The sequence below is a fragment of the Nematolebias whitei genome, chromosome 1 (genome assembly GCF_014905685.2).
Source record: "Nematolebias whitei isolate Nwh7 chromosome 1, NemWhi1, whole genome shotgun sequence".
Lineage (NCBI taxonomy): Eukaryota > Metazoa > Chordata > Actinopteri > Cyprinodontiformes > Rivulidae > Nematolebias > Nematolebias whitei.
In genome coordinates, this window is record NC_056498.1 from 14,981,973 (window position 1) to 15,002,645 (window position 20,673).

The window sequence follows — 20,673 nt, forward strand, 5'->3', positions numbered from 1 at the left end:
TAATTTTCTTGTAATTTTCAAATCATGTTTTTTTTTAATTGTGTACTGTTGTACTAATAAATATCTCCTGGAGGGTAAACTATATCTTGGCTGCAAGTATCAAGCTGAGAAATCCTTCGTTTTCTACAACTGATAGTGGTTGATCATTAATTATGATGAAGTTTAGCAACTTCTCTGTAAACATTTGAGCTCCGGGGCTTCAGCAGTGTCTTCTTCTTGTTCAATCCGCAGCAAGCAGCCTGATTTCGGTCAGCCGCGTTCAGTCTGCCCCTCCTCGGAGACTGGCAGACTGAACGGGGCAGATTGGACGCGGCTGGCCGGGGTTGGGCTGCCTGCTATGGGTTCAGCGAGAGGAGCAGACCGCTGAAGCCCCAGAGCTCGAATGTCCATCGTAAAACTAACTTTACTGTGGTTTAATGTGGTGATATGGCTCTGCAGACATTGCACGTTTCTGTCTTGTTTTGTGGTGTTTAGTGTAAAATACTTCCACACAGCGGACATGTTTAGATGAAAAGTTTATTAGCTGTTAGCCACAGTGCTGCTAGCTCAGCCCTCACATTGTAGCTGGCTGCAAACTATGAAATGGATTTCCTGAATGTGAGGCAAGTCTTATTATTCTGGGCTCATGAGACACGTCTCCATTCAGGAAATCCATTCCATAGTTTGAAGCCAACATGCATCATGGATTGGAAATCTCTGCAGGTTGGATCGGAAAAATCCGATACGTAAATTATGCTGGTATCGGAGGCCGATGCTGATACTGGATCAAATCGGCCCCATCCCTATTAGTAATATATATCATTTCCTGTAAATAATAGTGAAGACTTGAATACTTTTACCTATACATAAACAGTGTTGATGACCCATTGCATTTTGATACCTGTTCAGTCTCTTCATCATCGGGGTGTATGACGATGCGAATCACAATCGGTGTGCTGCTGCTTCTGTTTTGTTCAAATGTATGGATTTCCTCTAGTAAAACTCTGGCTACCACAGTTTCAGGAAATTGCAGGACAATCCCAGCTCCAAGAACAGGAAAGGCCACAGATCCAAACCCTTTCTCATCACAGGAAGCAAGGATGCTGTTGATGCCAAGCCTGAGAATCTGTGGAAAACAACAACAAATATTCTTATGTGTCAGTAACTGGAAAACAAAATCTGAAGAACTGGTCATAAAGTCTAAGTTTGATAGAATTGCTCCATTATCTCACCTCAACAGGAGCTCCCTTTTCATCTCCATCCCACGGAGCAAGGTTGAGGAAAAATACGGCATTAGATGGAAGTCCATGCAATGCCTCCACCAGAACTGACTCGCCTAACTCCGATTCACCTCCTGATTCACGTCTGAACTTTGCAACCAGCTGAAAACCAATCATTTTGTTCAAAAGGTTTCCAACACGAGTGGACAAAGGATCATTGCCGACCATGGGAGATACCAAGGCATCTACCTAAAACGGGAAGTGGACATCAGGTGCAAGTACAACAGACAGATTACTCTAATTTGTATAAATTGTTCAGTTTTGCTGTGGATAACTTGTAACTTTAAGGATTTCTCACCTGTTGGGTCTCAATTGTCCCTTGAACAAGCTCAACTTTGACAACACCCTTAGGACCTCCATCAGCCTCTCCTGTATCTGCTTCTTGACCAGTAGAATCCATCATGAACTCCAGTCCAACTGGATCACCACTCGATGTGTGGTTTATGGTACTGTTACCCAGAAAAAGTCTGTCACATGCCTCTTGCATGGTCCTCACCACTTCTTCTTTGTCATCTATCAAGATGATTGTACTCAGACTTCGCCCACCCTGACTACCAAACTCCTTAACAACAGTCACGATAGCCTCACAGCACACAGCCACAGGAACACCGAACACTCCTGAGCTGATGCACGGCAAGGCAATGGATGTAAATTTCATTGTTTCTGCTAAGTTCAGAGCCCGCCTGATTGTTCTTTCTAGTAAGACCTTCTCTTTGCCACCTGCTTTTCCAGCTACAGGGCCAACAGCATGCATCAGTCTTATGCAGTGTAAGTTACCTCCTGTGGTCACTACCACATCACCTGTAGGGATTTTTCCTTTGTTTTTAATTAAAGCATCACTCTGATACTGTATGTCCGGACCGCCTGCCTGACTCAGGTCAGCAGCAACCCCTTCATTATGTTTCAAATCCTCATTGGCATCATTCACCAGAGCATCAGCTCTAAGTGTGGTGATATCACCCTGACACAACACCACCTGAAGCCCACCACACAGGCCGTAGCTGGCTACTTCTCTGTTTGTCAAACTCAATGATGACAAGTTTTCACTTAAACATGACTTATTCTCTACATCCAACAGCTCTGTGTACACCTGGGAATGTTCCTCAACATTAGAGCCTGCTTTGCTCAAACCCCCACCTTCATCTTTGATCTGCTGCCCTTCATCATGCAGACTTTTCTCAAGGTGACACATGTAGCTATCAAAGGGATTGTCCAACTCAGTTTTCCTGTTCCTAACTTCATCTACATCATCAGAATGTGATGACTTCTTGAGTAAAACCCTATCATCCCCTGCGTAAAGCTGAACAGTGTAAGAAGCAGAAGGGACCTCTTCCTCCTGTTGCCCATCTGCATCCAAACATTCCTTCAACTCAGAAGGCAGAGGATCATCAAGTTCATGCTCTTCCTTACTTGGTGAAGTCGTCGAGTCTGGAATGAACTGTGGGATCTGTTATGGAAACACAATCAAATGTTCAGTTTTTTATTTTTTATTTTATTCAAATAATACAGGGGCTTCATAAAGTATTCACACCCTGTTCACTTTTTGGGCTTAATCTACAATCGGAATCAGAACAGGCTTTATTTTCATTGTACCAAAATACAATGAAATTATGGTTGTACAGTCGTTCAAAAGATGGGCGGAGTGCATGTTACAGCTGCTCCTGAGAGCGCGGCCTCTTATCCTTTTACAGAATACTTTTTAGATAGAAAAGGGGGAAAGGTTATGAGGATAGTATAGTGGTATTACAAAAAATATCTTTTCACGTCTTGTCCTTATCAGGACACGACTTAGACATCAAAAAACTCTGCCAGCAAGCACATTTCTAAGCACATTACATATGCATTTGATGACAAGATGGTGAGATTTGTCCATAAAGCACTTCCAGATAGTCCATAGTCCTGATAAGATGTTGGTGTCAGCCAGTACAGCTCTGATAAGCCTTCACAGAAGTTCCTGGGGGGGGTTGCAATAGACAGAGCTTTCCTTAGTTTACACATATCCCAGGAGAAATTTGATGTCAGCCTGCTTCAAGGCCCAACAAGGGAGTCAGATTCAGATAAGCCACAATTGTTGATTTTCTTTTTTCATGCAGACTGTTTTTTCTCATCAGCTTTGAGTCCTGCTGGTACTTTTGATCCAAAATGGCCAGATTTGTGGGCATTTCACTGGTCTGTGTTTATGAGCCCCCTACAAGGTCGTCTCCGACATGCTGGCGAGTCCCAAGCCACATGTGGCCTGCGATTCTCACAAATTGCTTCAATCTTATGTTTTAGCTCGTAAATTAGCTGATTTTGAGTCCTTGAAGCACAAACCAAACCTTCACACAGACTCAGCAGTTTTGACATGGCCCAAACTGCTGCCGCCGTCTTCTTCAATAGCCGAGAACATAAGAATTTGCAGGTGCCAAAAAGCAGTAACTCTGCTATCATGATTCCAATTATATGAACATCTTTGGCGTCCTTCTGAAACAATACAGAAAGGCACATCAACTTATCCATGACGTAACCTGCTGCGTGTGTCTCAGCGGGGCATGAGGGCTCTCCAGGACCCTGTCGCTTTGTTGAACAGATTTTATCGATTAAGTTGAAAGTCCAGCTGACCAGATCCTTGACAGTAGTTTTTTGTTTCGGAAGATGTGTAAATAGGAGCTCCGTTACACAAGACAGAGAGCAAAAAAGCAGGAGGAGGATGGGAGAGGAACAAAAGGGTGCCTACCTTGCATGAGAGCGAGAAATCACACTGATCGGGTATTTCTCAGTTGGCCACGAGCCGTGCCAATTGAATTAAGACAGGCTCATCAACATTGTGTCCAGATATTTAAAATTTTCCCACACTTCCAACTGACACACTTTGATGAAGCGTAGCAACTCATTTCTTCCCATCAACTATTCAAAGAATACATTTCTAAGTTCCACCAAGCCCCTGAGTGCCTCTGTGTTTACAGTAATGAAATTATTAAACACGTCCATTAAGTTGAAAATGCCTCAGACTCAGAAGTACACCGCCGGCTGATCAGCGTCCCCCGGTTCACTTCATTCAACAAACGATAACACTCACACTCCTCTTAGTGCATGTGTGGCATGTTTTACGGGGTGGCTGTGGCGGAGTAGTTAGAGCAGTCGTCCTCCAATGTAAGAGCTGGGGGTTTGATTCCACCAGAAGTCACAGGCCGAATTGTTCCTGGGCAAGACAATGAACCCCTCATTGCCTCCAATGTGTGACTGATCTGTGTATGAATGTGATAAAGCACTGATTATTATTTGTAGAGATCTAGTAGAGTGCTGTATGAATGGGTGAATGAGGGCACAGATTAGCCCCTTATCCATAGGGCCGGTTCTTGTTGGACCCTGTTGTGTCTGGTTCTGGTGGGACCTCTTTTTTTCTGTCTCCACAGTGCCCATAGTTCCCGTTTAGTGGGTGGTTTGTTCACCTCTAGTGGGTGGATTATTAATATCAATGCACCTTACCAGCTGGTGGCGCTAGTGCTACATTATTTTCTAAGCACCACTAACGTATTAGAAGAAGAAGAGCCAGAAAACAACATGCAACCAAAATGGATGACCTCCTTGATCTCCGCCCTCCACCAATGAATACGCCCCCTGACCAATCAGTGACCTAGAGTGCGCTGATGTCACATCTAGACCCAACAAGAACCAGACCTGGGACTTCAGAGAAGTAGGTCCCAAAAATGGGGTGGGTTCCACCGCTGAAGGCATTGTGGATAAACCATGCAATTGGCCTGAACTAGTTACATAGGAGCCCCAAAAGGCCCTGTGGATAAGGGGCTATTGTGTTGTAAAGTGCTTTGAGTATCTTGATCAGATAGAAAGTTGCTATATAAGTACAGTCCATTTACTATTTACACTTCACTACTTATTTAGGACTGTCTCTGACTCACATTCCATTAATGCTTTTTTGTTTTGCTGCATTTAAACATCATTATCTAAAATGCAGAGACGGGAATCGCACATGCAGGACATATTTGCATAAATTTTACATATTTAAATAAAGGTGTGCCAGGGGAGGTGTCTCAGGTGCGCTCAGTTCCACATGTATCAAAGAAAGGGGTGCAGAGACATGCGTGTGCACGGTTTGACAAGTCTGAATATTGTTTTGCTCATACACCTTCATAATTTTCTTGATTTCACTGAAGCTTTTAACTCTGAGAGGATCGAACAGCTCTCGGTGTCTCTTACCACCGAGGAGCTAACCTCCCAGTTCAACTCTGTCTGTTTAAATGTTCTGGACCATGTTGCTCCCATTAAAACCAGAAAAACGAAACTTAGATCAGAACCGTGGCTGAATGACATCACTCAAGGCGTTAGACAGCAATGTAGGAGAGCAGAGCGCAGGTGGAGGAAAGACTGGCTGCAGGATTCTTTTCAAATGTTGAGGGAGAGTTAAGTTCCACGTGTATCAAAGAAAGGGGTGCAGAGACATGCGTGTGCACGGTTAGACAAGTCTGAATATTGTTTCGCTCATACACCTTCGTAATTTTCTTCTTGAGTCCCCCCACTAGCTCTGTAACAGGGCGCATGCATTCCTCCTCGCTCCCTGTTCTCCTCCTGCTTTTTTGCTCTCTGTCTGTGTATCGGAGCAGCTCCTGTTTTTACACATCTTCCGAAATGAAAACTATTGTTTTGTATCTGACCAACTGGACTTTCAACACAAATGACAAAATCTTTTCAACAAAGCAACAGAGTCCTGGAGAACCCTCATATCTGCTCGGACGACACGTGCAGCTGGATATATCTCTGGGGGTGATGCATCTACCTCTGCTGTTGATCAAGGACGCCGAAATTGCATATAATTGGATTTATTATAAAAGGTTTCCTGTTTTTGGAATAGTCTGGATCCTGGTTTATCAACATACAAAGAAGACGGCTGCAGCTAATTTGGACCTCGTCAGGCTGCTGCCTATGTGAAGGTTTGGTTCATGCTTTGAGGACTCAAAATCAGCTGATTTACGAGCTAAACTGCAAGATGGAAGTGATTGAATCATAGGCTACCTGTGGCTTTTGGACTCGTCAGCATGAAAATGACCTTGAAGAGGCTCGTAAGCACCGTCCAGCGGAATGCACCCTAATCTGGACATTTTGGACCTTGGAAGTACCAGCACAGACTCAAGGCTGAAGGAAAAATAGTCTGCCTGAATAAATCAAGAATTGTAGTTATCTGAATTGGACTCGCCCTGTGATGGACTTGCGACCCATCCAGGGTGTACCCCGCCCCTCGCACAGTGATTGCCGTACATGGGCACTGGTGACCCCCGTGACCCTAAATGGAAGAAGCGGGTAAAAGATAATGGATGGATGAATTGGACTCCCGGCTGGCCTTGAACAGGCCGACTATCTATTTCTCCTGGAAATGTGTAAACTATGGAAAAGCTTCATCTATCCCCCCCGTGAAGGCTTATCAGAACTGTGCCGGCTGACCATCATCTTATCAGGACTAGGGATGCACCAATCCACTTTTTCTTTTCCCACTTCCGATCCAATACCAATATCTGCGGTTTCGTATCGTCTGATAACAATCTGATCCAGAAAAACAGTGCTGAATTAACAAAAAACAAAAATGTCTAAATCATGTCATCTGGACCCATTTCTGAAACGGGTCCAGATGACATGATTTAACCATTTTTATTGTCTACCTGGATGTTATTTGAGCTTACAAACCCAGTGCTGAATTAACTTAAAACAATTGTTTTGTTAAACGCAGACGAGTGTACTGAATTACAAATTTATTGAAAACTCTGCATCATAACAGCACACACACCAAGAGTTACAGAGTGCATCTCTAATCAATTAATCTGTTGGTGCTTCATGGACCGCCTCGTCATTAATGCATATGTAACATGTTCGTAAATGTGCTTGCTGGCAGAGTTTTTTGATTTCTTAAATCATGTCCTGTTAGGACAAGGTGTGAATAGATCTTTTTTTTTTTTTGTAATGCCACTACCATCTCCTCATGGTTTTGTCCCTTTTTCTATCTAAAAAAAAAAAATAGTATTCTGAAAAGAATATGAAGGCCGCGCTTATAGCAGCAGCTTTGTGCACTCCGCCCATTTTACCTTTGTGACTCTTTGTGTGAATGTTTATGAAGCATTCACACTGTTGTGATCCTTTTTTTTTTCTAAGTTTTTCGGTGCGATTCTTGTCTCGCAGTTTTCAAGCTATTTCATAAATCATAAATCAGAACATTCAGCTCTTTCAGGACAATCCTGCTGTGACTTTTGGTATTGGTGCAACTTTAGCTTTTTGAAATATTTATCATTTTCTGCCATTTTTTTTCCTCACAGAAAATGAATTGAGCTCATGTTCCATCCTTCAAATCTTTACATTTGTTTACAATATTTTACTGCTCCTTTCACCTTTTGTTCTGTTCAGCTTCTTTCAGCTTCCTGGTGCAAATTTAAACTTGTTTTTCAGCTACTTTCAGCAGTTTTATTCTCCTTTCAGATTATTTCTTCTAACTACAGCATTTGTGTGCTACTTCCAACTTTTTTCGGTTAATTTCAGCTTGTTATACTCCTTTCAGCTTATTTCTGCAAGTTTCAGCATTTTCTGCTATTTCAGCTACTATTTAGGTGTGTTTTGGGTTTTTTTATTGCCTTTTTTCCAGCTAATTTCACAGTTATTGCACTAAATTTCAACTTTCTCAGCCTAATTCTGCAAAAAAAAGTGCTCTTTCCACTTCCTTCTGTTAATTTATCCTCTTTATGCTTTTTAGCTACTTTTCAGTAATTTTTTTTGTTGCTAATTTCAGCTTTTTTCAGATATTTTCCATTTTTGTGCTCATTTCTGCTTCTTTCAGCCTAATTGGGCAAAACTGTGCTCACTGTTTGCAGATAAATTCAACATTTTCATAATAATTTTGGCTATTTTCAGTCTTCTTAATTTCTTTCTACTTATTTCAGCTTTGTCTTTCTTTCAGCTGCTTTCAGCTTTTACTGCTATTTCAGCTACAGCTGTTTTGTGCTAATTTTAGCTTTTTCAGCTAATTCCACATATTTTTAGCTCATTTCAGCTCCTTTAACTTCCTTCTGGTGGTTTAAGCTTCTTTCTGCCCTTTCAGCTACTTTTCAGCTATTTTGAGCCAATTTGAGCTTTTTAGCTAATTTCCAAATTTTTGTATTAAATTCTGCTTATGTACCGTACATGTCGCATCAGTCGCATCAGTCCAAATATGTCTAATAAAGTGGGGGGAAAAAACAAACAAACAAATATGTCGCTTTACTGTATAAGTTGCATCTATTATAAGTCACTGCTGACGTGTAGCGTTTGTTATGCATCGCCACTGACAAACCAGAAATGTGGGCTGGTGTTGTGCCAAAAATCAATTGACTGCCAAATGGCGGCCACAGGAACATGTGCGGGAGGACTTTAACAAATGGTGATATATGGTGAAAAGTATGGTAATCCTAATTGAGAAAAAAATGTGTTCTTTGCTTTCTTCTGCTATCTTAGGCTTGTTTTTCACTTTCAGCTATAGTGCCTTGTGAAAGTATTCGACCCCTTGAACTTTTCAAACTTTTGCCACATTTCAGGCTTCAAACATAAAGATATTTAATTTAATTTTTTTGTGAAGAATCAACAACAAGTGGGACACAATCGTGAAGTGGACTGAAATTTATTGGATGTGTCAAACTTTTTTAACAAATAAAAAACTGAAAAGTGGGGCGTGCAATATTATTCGGCTCCTTTACTTTCAGTGCAGCAAACTCACTCCAGAAGTTCAGTGAGGATCTATGAATGATCCAATGTTGTCCCAAATGACTGATGATGATAAATAGAATCCACCTGTGTGTAATCAAGTCTCCGTATAAATGCACCTGCTCTGTGATAGTCTCAGGGTTCTGTTCAAAGCGCAGAGCATCATGAAGACCAAGGAACACACCAGGCAGGTCCGATATACTGTTGTGGAGAAGTTTAAAGCCGGATTTGGATACAAAAAGATTTCCCAAGCTTTAAACATCCCAAGGAGCACTGTGCAAGCAATCATATAGAAATGGAAGGAGTATCAGACCACTGCAAATCTACCAAGACCCGGCCGTCCCTCTAAACTTTTATCTCGAACAAGGAGAAGACTGATCAGAGATGCAGCGAAGAGGCCCATGATCACTCTGGATGAACTGCAGAGATCTACAGCTGAGGTGGGAGAGTCTGTCCATAGGACAACAATCATTCGTACACTGCACAAATCTGGCCTTTGTGGAAGAGTGGCAAGAAGAAAGCCATTTCTCAAAGATATCCATAAAAAGTGTTGTTTAAAGTTTGCAACAAGCACCTGGGAGACACAGCAAACATGTGGAAGAAGGTGCTCTGGTCAGATGAAACCAATATCGAATTGTTTGGCCACAATGCAAAACGATATGTTTGGCGTAAAAGCAACACAGCTCATCACCCTGAACACACCATCCCCACTGTCAAACATGGTGGTGGCAGCATCATGGTTTGGGCCTGCTTTTCATCAGCAGGGACAGGGAAGATGGTCAGAATTGATGGGAAGATGGATGGGGCCAAATACAGGACCATTCTGGAAGAAAACCTGTTTGAGTCTGCAAGAGACCTGAGACTGGGACAGAGATTTATCTTCCAACAAGACAATGATCCAAAACATAAAACCAAATCTACAATGGAATGGTTCACAAATAAACGTATCCAGGTGTTGGAATGGCCAAGTCAAAGTCCAGACATGAATCCAATCGAGAATCTGTGGAAAGAGCTGAAGACTGCTGTTCACAAACGCTCTCCATCCAACCTCACTGAGCTCGAGCTGTTTTACAAAGAAGAATGGGCAAGAATTCCAGTGTCTCCATGTGCAAAACTGATAGAGACATACCCCAAGAGACTTGCAGCTGGAACTGCAGCAAAAGGCGGCGCTACAAAGTATTAACGCAAGGGGGCCGAATAATATTGCACGCCCCAATTTTCAATTTTTTATTTGTTAAACAAGTTTGACACATCCAATAAATTTCATTCCACTTCACGATTGTGTCCCACTTGTTGTTGATTCTTCACAAAAAATTAAAATTTTATATCTTTATGTTTGAAACCTGAAATGTGGCTAAAGGTTGAAAAGTTCAAGGGGGGCGAATACTTTTGCAAGGCACTGTACATTTCAGTATGTTTTTAGCTAATTTCAGCTGTTTTTCAGCAAGTTCTTCTGCAATAAGCATTCACACGTTTCTCTAGTTTAGACTACAATACACATCAAAGTCCATTTTCAAACTCAGACCGCCTGGGCTGAGTGACTACAGTGAAATGTTGGGCTGACCTCTGCTGGAGCTGTGGGGGTGGTGTTTGGAGAAGAAGCAGGAGTTGGCAGATCATCGCTGACACTGAACACCAGACGACCTTCAGCAAGCTTAACAACGTGCTCAGACTTCTTCAGGACTTGCTGTTGATCTAAAACACAAAATGACGATTCTGTTCTTTGCATGTGTTTGGAGTGATGACATCACATTTAAAACCATCTGCAGACTTATAGACTAAAAGCATTTTAACTCTTGCTCTGACACCGATTTATTATTTAAAAAGTATACAAAGAATCAAAGGTCACATTTTGCCAACCCTTTAAAAAGGATGATTTTTGTTTTTTTTTAATCACGTGAACTGATCAGAATTACTGCATTTGTTTTCTACATAACTGCTAAGACAGCATAATAAATTTATACAATGTGAAAACAACTTTGAGCACGATCATGTGATGTAATAACTCACGCGCTCTGTTAGCACCATGTTGTAAATGACATTAGCTGTGGAAGCCATGCATGACATTTTGCAAGGGACTATTTTTATTTTTGCAGTGCAGCAATTAAATATTTAAAATATTGAGTAGTTAAAACAAATATCTGTTATCTATTAATCCCATCTATTATCTCACGTTGCCAAAAAGCAACAAGCAGGCAACGGACCTGTGTCTGTGTGGCCGAGGGCTCACTAAGAGCTGTGTGTAAAACTTTACTATTAGTCATCACTGTTAGCAAAATATCTCTTGAACTAACCGACATATTCTAATGAAACTTGTATATACTGTACCTCCATAAGAGTCTATTTAATTCAAGATGGCCGACACAGCCCATTGACTTCACTAAATACAAAAATGACTGTACAACAGTCAGTGTTACATATACTGAGTTTACATTTGTTGTGATAGTACATGAGAATAATCTCCAACTCATAATCTGAGGACTACCCATTTAGTTTTACTTGGGCACTTTGTGATAGCAAATTATTTTATAACCTACTGGACAGATTTTATCGCCTGGAACTCAGGAACTATGACTAAAGGAAATATTGCTCTCATTCATTCCCCCTTTTATTATTATTATTTTAAATATTTTAACAGTTTTGATGTTTTTTATGGAGTTCCACAACAGAAATCAAAACAGTGTTTTGTCGAAATATGTTTCCTCGGCAAGGTTTGTTTCTTTTCGCCTCGTTTTCCTCCTAACTGTGGTTATTTTTACCAAACAGCATTTTAATTATGTGCTAAAAGAAAAATATGTTGATCTTTTTAGACTGTCATAGCAGGAAAAACATTTTCTGTTAGCCAAATAGTTATTATTTATTAATTATTATCATAGTTAAAGTATTTTGCCTTGTTGGGCAGTAAACAAAAACTAAAATAAAACCACAAACGAGTTCAATACATACAACTGAGTACATATGCTGAGATTTTTATTCAGATATTTCTTTATGCCAAAAATGTATATATTTAAGCAGGCGGAACACTTTCTGTTGTCAGGAAGTCTGAGGGTGGGGGGCGAGATCTGCGGGGGAACAAAACTCGACACTACACGGGCAAGCAGCGCGAGTTAAGTTTCACTTTCCCAAGAAATGTCCGGTTTTCAGTTTCAGTGACTGTTATTATTATTATTATTAATAAACAATTATTCGATAACGTGATCCTATCGACTAAAGTTGATAATTCGCGTGCATTGCTTGAGGTTTTTTTTTCGCATTTAAAATCTTTAAAAAAAAAAGTCGCTAAATCAACTCTTGTCTGATCGAGTCCTTCTAACGAGGCAAGTCATAACAAATCTGAACAGATATTTTAACTCGTTTTACTGATTTAGTCACATCCCCCTCCATATTTACTGTACCTGTTTGATGTCTGAAGCTTATCCTGTAGCTGTGATCGTCCACTCGAGTTAAAGTACAGTCTCCTCCGCCTGACCTGCGGCGAACACTGAAATATGATTCCACTTTTTTCTCCTCATTCTTTGACAGACTGCTAGGACACTCAAAGAAAACAGGGAACCTGTAACTGTCCGCCATCTCCCAGCTGTGAAGACAGACCCGCAGTGATCTTTGACTTGTTACAGGGAGGAGTGCCTATAAACAAATAAATACGTAGACTCCTCTTGCTTGGAGCGGGCTGGCCCACTGCTGTACGTCAGAGCGTCCGCCATATTGGATGTGGCAGATCTGCTCATCAACCATACACCAATACACGGTGTCCAAAGCGCGGCCCGGGGGCCATTTGCGGCCCTTGGAGTGTTTTTTTGCGGCCCACAACTGCAGTTTAAGAATAGAATCATTTTGGTCAGCAGGCTTAAGAGGTCGATGCAGACTTTCTGCAAATTCATTGGTAATCTCTTGATGCATGCTCAATAATCCAGGTAGAAAAATCCCAAAAAAGTTAAGTCAGGTCCTCTGGACGTTCAAAAAACAAACCAAAAAAAAGTTTGTAGAAAAGTTTCGTCTTTCATCCCAAAGACTTCTTCAGTCTGAGGAGCTGTATTCAGCTCAGTCTTATAAATAGCACCTTCTCATAGTGGATCAACCAGTTTGTTGTTGACATTCAAAACTAGTCGTTCACATGATCAAGGAGGACCATCAGCCTAATGCTCGTTAGCGCCCTGATGGCTGTTTACTATTCACAGAGGGCTGAGTGATACTAGCAATCACAGCATTGTAAGAGGGGGACAATTGAAAACGGAGGCCTCCACCCCTGTTTAATGATGGACAGTTTCTCTTCACAAATTTGGCCTCCTTTACCCCTCTCTCATACTATTGTTCCTCTCTATCCAGGATGTGAACATCTTCATCCCTGAAAGAGTGACCGCTGGCCTGGAGATGAGTGTAGACCGCAGAATCCTGGCCTGATGATGTTGATCTTCTGTGCTGGGCCATCCTTTTGGCCAGTGGCTGTTTAGTTTCCCCGATGTAAGACTGATCACAGCCCTCCTGACACTGAACAGCATACACAATATTACTCTGTTTGTGCCGGGGGACTGGATCTTTAGGATGAACCAGTCTTTGCCGTAATGTATTTAGGGGTTTAAAAGCCACTGGGACGTTATGTTTAGAAAATAAACGTCTCAGTTTTTTCTGATACTCCCGCAACTTACATAATGACCACTGGTCTGGGTCTGGGTTCCTCCTTTTCACTTGATGGCTGACTGGAGTCCTGTTTGGGTTTCTTCTCTGCTTTCAGGAAGGCCCAGTTAGGATATCCACATTGCTCTAGAGCCTGTTTTGTGTGGGATTTCTCCTTCTGCCTGGCTCCTGAGTTAGTGGGGATGCTGTCTGCTCTGTGGTACAGAGTCCTGATGACTCCTAGCTTGTGCTCCAAAGGGTGATGGGAGTCAAACTGCAAATACTGGTCTGTGTGGGTGGGTTTGCATACACCTCAGTTTGCAAATGTCCTCTATCAGAGGCTGAGACCTCACAGTCCAAGAAAGCCAACTTGCCATTTTTTACATCTTCTCGTGTGAACTTGATGTATTTATCCACAGAGTTGATGTGATCAGTAAAATGTTGGACTTCCTGAGATTTAATTTTAACCCAGGTGTCGTCAACATACCTGAACCAATGACTTACTTGGTGGTGTCCCTGAAAAGGACGTCAAGGCTCTCTTTTCTACCTCCTCCATGTACAGGTTGGCAACAATAGGAAAAACTGGATACCTCAATACACACCCATGTTTCTGTCTATAATATTGCTCCCCGTATGTGAAGTAGGTTGACTGCAGGCACAGTTTCAAGAGTTGACACAGTTGTTCTGTGGAAAGCATGGTCCTGCTGCTCAGAGTGGTGTCTGATTTTAATCTTAAACTGACCACCTCTACTGCATCATCAACAGGAATGCACGTAAAGAGTGATGTGACATCAAAAGAGACCATTGTTTCATCAGTCTTCATGATGACATCCCTCACCTTATCCACAAAGTACATGGTGTTCTGTATGTGGTGTTCTGAGCTGCCAACTAAAGGGATGAGTACAGACGCCAGATATTTGGAAACATTGTAAGTGACCGAGTTAATCATGCTAACAATTGGTCTTAAAGGTGCACCTTGTTTGTGGATTTTAGGTAAACCATACAGACTAGGTGTGGCCTCCCCTGGGTACAGTCTGTGGTACAGAATATGGTCAATAGCCTTGTCCTGCTCCAAAATTGTCAGGCAATCTATCAACTTCTTCTTGTAACCACTTCCTGGATCTCTTTTCAGAGGTTCATAAGTGTTTAATTCACTAAGAAGTGTCATAACTTTCTCATGATAGTCTTTCTGGTTCAAAATCGATCTTTGTAATCTTTGTAAGATTGCTTTTTATCATAACTGTATTTAGCGGCAACCCCCAAAGCAGAGAGAGATGGAACAACAGAGTGAACTTTATTTACAGGTGCAGTGCCAGGTATTTACAGGGCTGGAAGAGAGGAGAAGGCAAGGTGAGTCTTTCTTAAACCCTCAGACAATCCTTGCTAATGATGAATTTGGAATGGAGAATAATCTCTTACTGTTTTTGTGTTGTAGGTGCGCCCCGAGGAAGAGTGAAGAGGTCCTGGATTTTTTGGAAGATCCGGTGGAGAGGGGAGTACTGATGGAGAGAGGCGCACGTTGACCCAAGGTGGTTTGTTTGATGGCTGCAGTTTGATGGGACACCATTGGTCCGCAGGAGAATCACTGTGGAGAGATGAGGTCCTTGGGAGGACTTGAAGGAGCAGGACGTGGAAGGCCCTGGAGAGATCACAGACGCTGAGGACTGGCTGTAATGAAAAAGGTTAGTTGGCTGAAATGATTTACCATAAGGTAGTTGATGTCCTGGCACTGAAGAGATGTCTGGCAGGAGTTTATATACAGCCCCAGATCAGATCTCCTCAGGCAGCAGCAGGTGCAGTGAGTTGAGGTGATTAGCTGTGGAAAGAAAGTGAGTCACAGAAAAACCCAGGAATCCCCCACTTTTAACTGTATTCAGCCCCACATTTTAGCAAAGAAATTGCAATGTATGTACGGTCTCAACTCTAGCCTCATCTGTTTGCTTGTGGACTTTTTAACTTTTCAGTCTCAGCGGGTGAGTATCAACGCAGTTCTCTCTGATGTCCTTCTGTCCTCTACTGGTTCCCCTCAGGGCTACGCCCTTCCGTCCCTTTTATTCATTTTATATACAAATGATTGTCACAGGCATTTCCCACAGCATCACATTTTAAAGTTTGCTGATGTCATCTTGTCCCTTCTGAGCAGTGATGACCCAGACCCCGGGCCTGTGATTGGAGACTTCACTGAATGGTGCGAGTCTTCCTTTTTAAAGCTAAATGTTTCTAAGACAAAGGAGATGGTCACTGATTTCAGAAAAAAACTCTTCAGTTGCCACTCCTGTGGTCATTAACAGTGATTTTGTTGAGGTTGTGCATCAGTATAAATATCTTGGAACCGTTCTTGATGACAAACTGACCTTTGACCCCCCATGTGAACTCAGTTTGTAAAAAGGCCCACCAGAGAATATATTTTTATTGGAAGCTCTGTGGTTTTGATGTTGATTCTATTTTTATGAGAATGTTTTATTCATGTTTTATTGAGTCTCTTTTTGAGGCATTTCAGCTGCTGCTGTTTTTTTTCCCTGATTGGTTGGCAGCACTAATCATACTCACCTGCTACAGATGACTCATCTGCTCACTGGCTTTATAAGGATTCACTGTGGATCAGGACTTCGCTGAAGCAACGCTTATGTTTGAGTGGAACTCCCTGAGCCTCCTGAGAAACACTCACCTGAGATCTGAGAGCAACTCACCTGAGACCATCTGCACGCTGCCTGTCTGCCTCCTCCACAAACCTGTAAATATTCACCTGTACACCTGCACCTGTAAATACACCTGGAACCTGGAAACTCACCTTCAGAGCTGAAGACTCTGCACCCATCTGTAAGAAGACATTGCACTCCAACTTACCTGACGAATCTGCTCCACAGAAAACTAATCCTCGTTCTTACCACTTTCAGATCCCGACCCCATCCTTCCCTGGTTTAAATAAACATATTTTTATAAACTTTTCTGAGCCTGCTGTTGTTCTGGGTTTACCCACATTGACCTCGTTTAAAACCTGATACTTTTAACTTTCACCTTCATCTGTTGGTTTGGATTGTTAACATGCAAAAACAGGAACAAACTCTCGGGGATTGTCAGGATGTGCAGCAAAACTGCTGGCATAGCTGTACAGAACCGCACTGACCTACACAAGGCGAGGTCAGTGATCAAGGCCAGGCAGATTCTGGCAGATCCTGATCGTCCACTCCACTGTGAGTTCAGGTTGCTTCCATCTGGATGCAGGTATCTGCTGCCCAGATGTAGGACAAACAGACTGAAAATCTAATTCATCCCTGTAGTGTTCAGGCTTCTCAAAGAACACTGATGACTTCCGTATTGTTATTTTAATGTCTTAATGTTTTGTGTAGTATGGGTGTTTTATATCTCTGCTGACTGTGAAACTAATTGCCCCTCTGGGATAATAAAGATTCTTGAACTTGAACTGATTTATTCTGTCCATCTGATTGGGTCTTTAGCAAAACTGCACCTAATCCTACTGGACTTGCATCAGTAATAACTACTATGGGTTCATCCAGTTTAAAGTAGGTTAGTCATGGCTCACTCACTAATGCTTCTTTCATTGCTTGGAATGATCTTTCTGTTTCACTTGTCCTCTCCCATGCTTGTCCTTTCCTAGTCAGCTTTCTTAGTGATTCTGATAAGTTTGTATAGTTTGTTATGAATTTACTCAGAAATCCACAAGTGCCTAGGAACGTGCGGAGTTGTTGAATGTTTTCGGGTTGGTGTGCTTTGTAGATGGCTTAAACCTTTCTTGGGTCTATTCCAGTTTAATTCCTGTATCATGTGTCCAAGTATCTCAGTCTGTTGTAACCAAAAAATGTACTTGTCACTGTTGAGGGTTCTCTGAGGGTTCCTCTGTTCACAAGTCTCTGAAAGACTTTTCTCAGTCTCTATTCAAGTTACTATACATCCTCTCCAAAGACTACTACATCTTTCATGTGGCAGACAGTGCCAGGCATTCCACATAACATAGAATCTATAGCCTTTTGGTAGATTTCTGGTGCACTCGACAATCTGAAGGGAACTTTTCTGAAGCGATAACACCCTCTATGTGTGATGAATGTCGTCAGGGGTCTGGACTCTGCGGCTAAATCACACTGCCAAAATCCCTTCGGTACATCTAGCTTAGCAAACGCTTTTACTCCCTGCACTGCCTGTAAGAAGCTGTTTACTGTTGGTACTGGGTATCTTTCTCTGATAAATGGACTGTACTTATATAGCACCTTTCTATCTTATTTCAAGATACTCAAAGCTCTTTACACTACAATCTGTGCCTCATTTACCCATTCATACAGCACTCTACTAGAGCTCTACAAAGCTAATTGAACAAATCATTCTAATGAGACTAATCAGTGCTTTAGATCACATTCATACACTGATGGGACACACATCAGAGGCTATGAGGGGTTCAGTGTATTGCCCAGGGACACTTCAGCATGTGACTGCTGGTGGATTCGAACCCCCAACTCTCACATTGGAGGACGACTTCTCTAACCACTCAGCCACAGCCGCCTCAATCACTGCTCTATTCACTCCCCTAAGGTCTACGCATAGCCTCACTTCTTTTGTGTCTTGGTGATATAAAAATATGTTTTATAAAAATATATTAAGTTGCCTTTATGCCTATTCAAACATGTACATTTTGCGTGTGTTACTTTTCAGAATTAAATGTCTAAATTGCCATAAAAGGCAAGGGTGGAATGATATAGGAATGATTATTTTGATGCTTTTATGTCAATTTATACTTATTTTACACTCATTTACATGTAGTTTGAAAACACACTTATACAACGTGTTATTCACATATTAGGGATTGTATTTTGTTTTACATGTCATAAAGGCAAAGGGTGGAATGATTTATGTTGCTTTTATTAATATTTGGGACACTCTTTGATGGTTTGCAGAGGGACGGAGGGGTGCAGTGTTTTCTCTTTAGGAATGCTTTGTTAAGCTTAAGGAGTGTTTCTGGCTTCGAAGTCTTGGCCCGCTTTGCGGTCACGATGCTCCTTACTGGTAATAAATCACCAGCTCCTCATCCGTTGTTCTGGTAACCATCAAACTTGTTTTCATCTACTCTCACGCGATCCGGTCAGGGAAAGGTATAAAGGAGGTGTGACAGGCAAGGGAACTTGGAAGTCTTGTGTGGACCAGCGCGCGGTGCCATGCAGTGGTGATGTGAGTTCTGTCATTTGGATCGAAAGGCTTCCCGATCATTTGTCACGGTGAGAGATACTCATATCAATTTGTGTGTTAAGAGTGTACAAACTGTACATGACCTTGCTTGGCTGTTTTCTTGTGGCAGATTAATAAATGACAAAATTATTCTAGCAAGTTACAGTCCCTTGTGTTTCATTTCCTCTTGTCTGAATATCTGGTGCCGATCGCTCACGAACCCTTTGATAAAGAATTTCATAATACACTTGGGTACAATAAGGATGTTAGAAACCCATTCTGATCCTTCATTCACCTTTAAGAACTATTCAACTTAAAAAAAAAAATTATCCATTTCTCATGGTTTCAAGTAATTGTTCATTTACATTAATTATTTCATTGATGTTTTATTTTTTATTTTATTTATTTAGTCTGTTTTGCACAATTAATTTATTTTTATGCATCTAAGTTATTTTATCTGTTGTTTGTTGTTGATCTTGCACTACAAATTATTTTGAACATTACTGTTGCAGTTCTTTGGAACCAAAGATAATAAACCAGATGACACTTTTGCTGTAAAATACATTGTATACTGATTTGTTGTTGTTGTTGTTGTTGTTGTTGTTACTTTTAGTACCATTACATCCCATGTGTCAAACTCAAGGCCTGTGGGCCAAATCTGGCCCACCATAACCATTTCTGTGGCTCTCTACACCCTAGAGGTCCACAGAAACAGAACTTCAAGATAACTGTGCTTCAGTATTACTTTACCAGTCAAATCATATCATTTCTTTATGTTTATAATGCCAAATTACTTGAAGAAGCCATCGAATGCAGAGAAAGTTATATTTTACCAGTTTGTGAAGAGGTAGTTTTATCAATACATTCTGCCATGTCTGGCCTTTTGAGGACATTCATGAACTTGATGTGTCCAAACTGAAAATGAGCTTGACACCTCTGTATATAGGATAATATAAACAGGGCTGTCAGAGTTGCAATGAGTTTATGTTAGGTGGGGAATGATCTGATCGTCTGACTGTTGATTGCAGTAATCCACATTATTAGAAATAGAGGACCCCAAACCACATTTCTCTTAGTGCCCCATGGAGGCTTGGACTGGCCCTGTCCTGATCTTGCTGCTGCAACAATTTAATGTCCTGTTTTCAGACATAAGTCCTGACATGAATAATATTTAATACAAAAATACAAATAAGTTGTTTTTACTAAGAGTAAACTTTTATTTTTGGGCCAATCTTTAAAAAAAAAAAAGACCAACAAAACAACTTAAATATTTATTTATTTATGTTTTATTTTATTTTACTATTAAATTTCAGAAGAATTTCATAATATGTAGTTATAAAGTTATTTAATGTCTAAAGTACAATAAATTACAAATCGTTCAAATCATCAGGATGTGTTTTTTGCTTTACAGTTTTTTCCAAAAAAGTTCAATCTGGTCCTCTGGACATTCAAAAAAACAAAAGCAAAAAAAATTCCAGAAACGTTTCGTCTCTCATCCAAGAGACTTCCTCAGTCTGAGGTGCTGTATTCAGCTCAGTCTCTTAAATAGCACCTTCTCAGAGTGGATCAACCAGTTTGCTGCTGACAACCAAAACCAGCTGATCACATGCTCAAGAAGGACCATCAGCCTAACAATGGATCATTAGCACACTGATGGCTGTTTACTACTCACAGAGGGCCGAGTGATACTAGCAATCACAGCATTGTAAGAGGGGGACAGTTGAACCCGGAGGCCTCCACCCCTGTTTAATGATGGACGGTTTCTTTTCACAAAGATGGCCTCCTTTACTCCTCTCTCAAACCATCGTTCCTCTCTGTCCAGGATGTGAACATCTTCATCCCTGAAAGAGTGACCTCTGACCTGGAGATGAGTGTAGACCGCAGAGTCCTGGCCTGATGATGTTGATCTTCT

General features: G+C 41.3%; 1 protein-coding gene and 1 long non-coding RNA gene across 2 annotated transcripts in view; both read right to left on the bottom strand.

Moving 5' to 3' along the window:
- Positions 1-1,245, bottom strand: part of LOC119408481 — an 8,146-nt gene extending 6,901 nt beyond the window's left edge. The window contains exons 1-2 of the long non-coding RNA XR_005186738.1: positions 1,212-1,245; positions 881-1,105 (exon numbers count right to left, since the gene is read on the bottom strand). This is a non-coding gene — a long non-coding RNA (uncharacterized LOC119408481). The remainder of the gene's footprint in view (positions 1-880; positions 1,106-1,211) is intronic.
- Positions 1,246-1,955: 710 nt separating this feature from the next.
- On the bottom strand, positions 1,956-12,591 carry LOC119414776 (E3 ubiquitin-protein ligase DTX3L). Its single transcript, XM_037681892.1, has 4 exons — positions 12,368-12,591; positions 10,537-10,667; positions 2,587-2,706; positions 1,956-1,991 (listed from the first exon to the last, which is right to left on the bottom strand). The coding sequence occupies exons 1-4, from the start codon at positions 12,540-12,542 to the stop codon at positions 1,956-1,958; spliced, it is 462 nt and encodes a 153-aa protein (XP_037537820.1). The 5' UTR covers positions 12,543-12,591.
- Between the last annotated feature and the right edge of the window lie 8,082 nt (positions 12,592-20,673).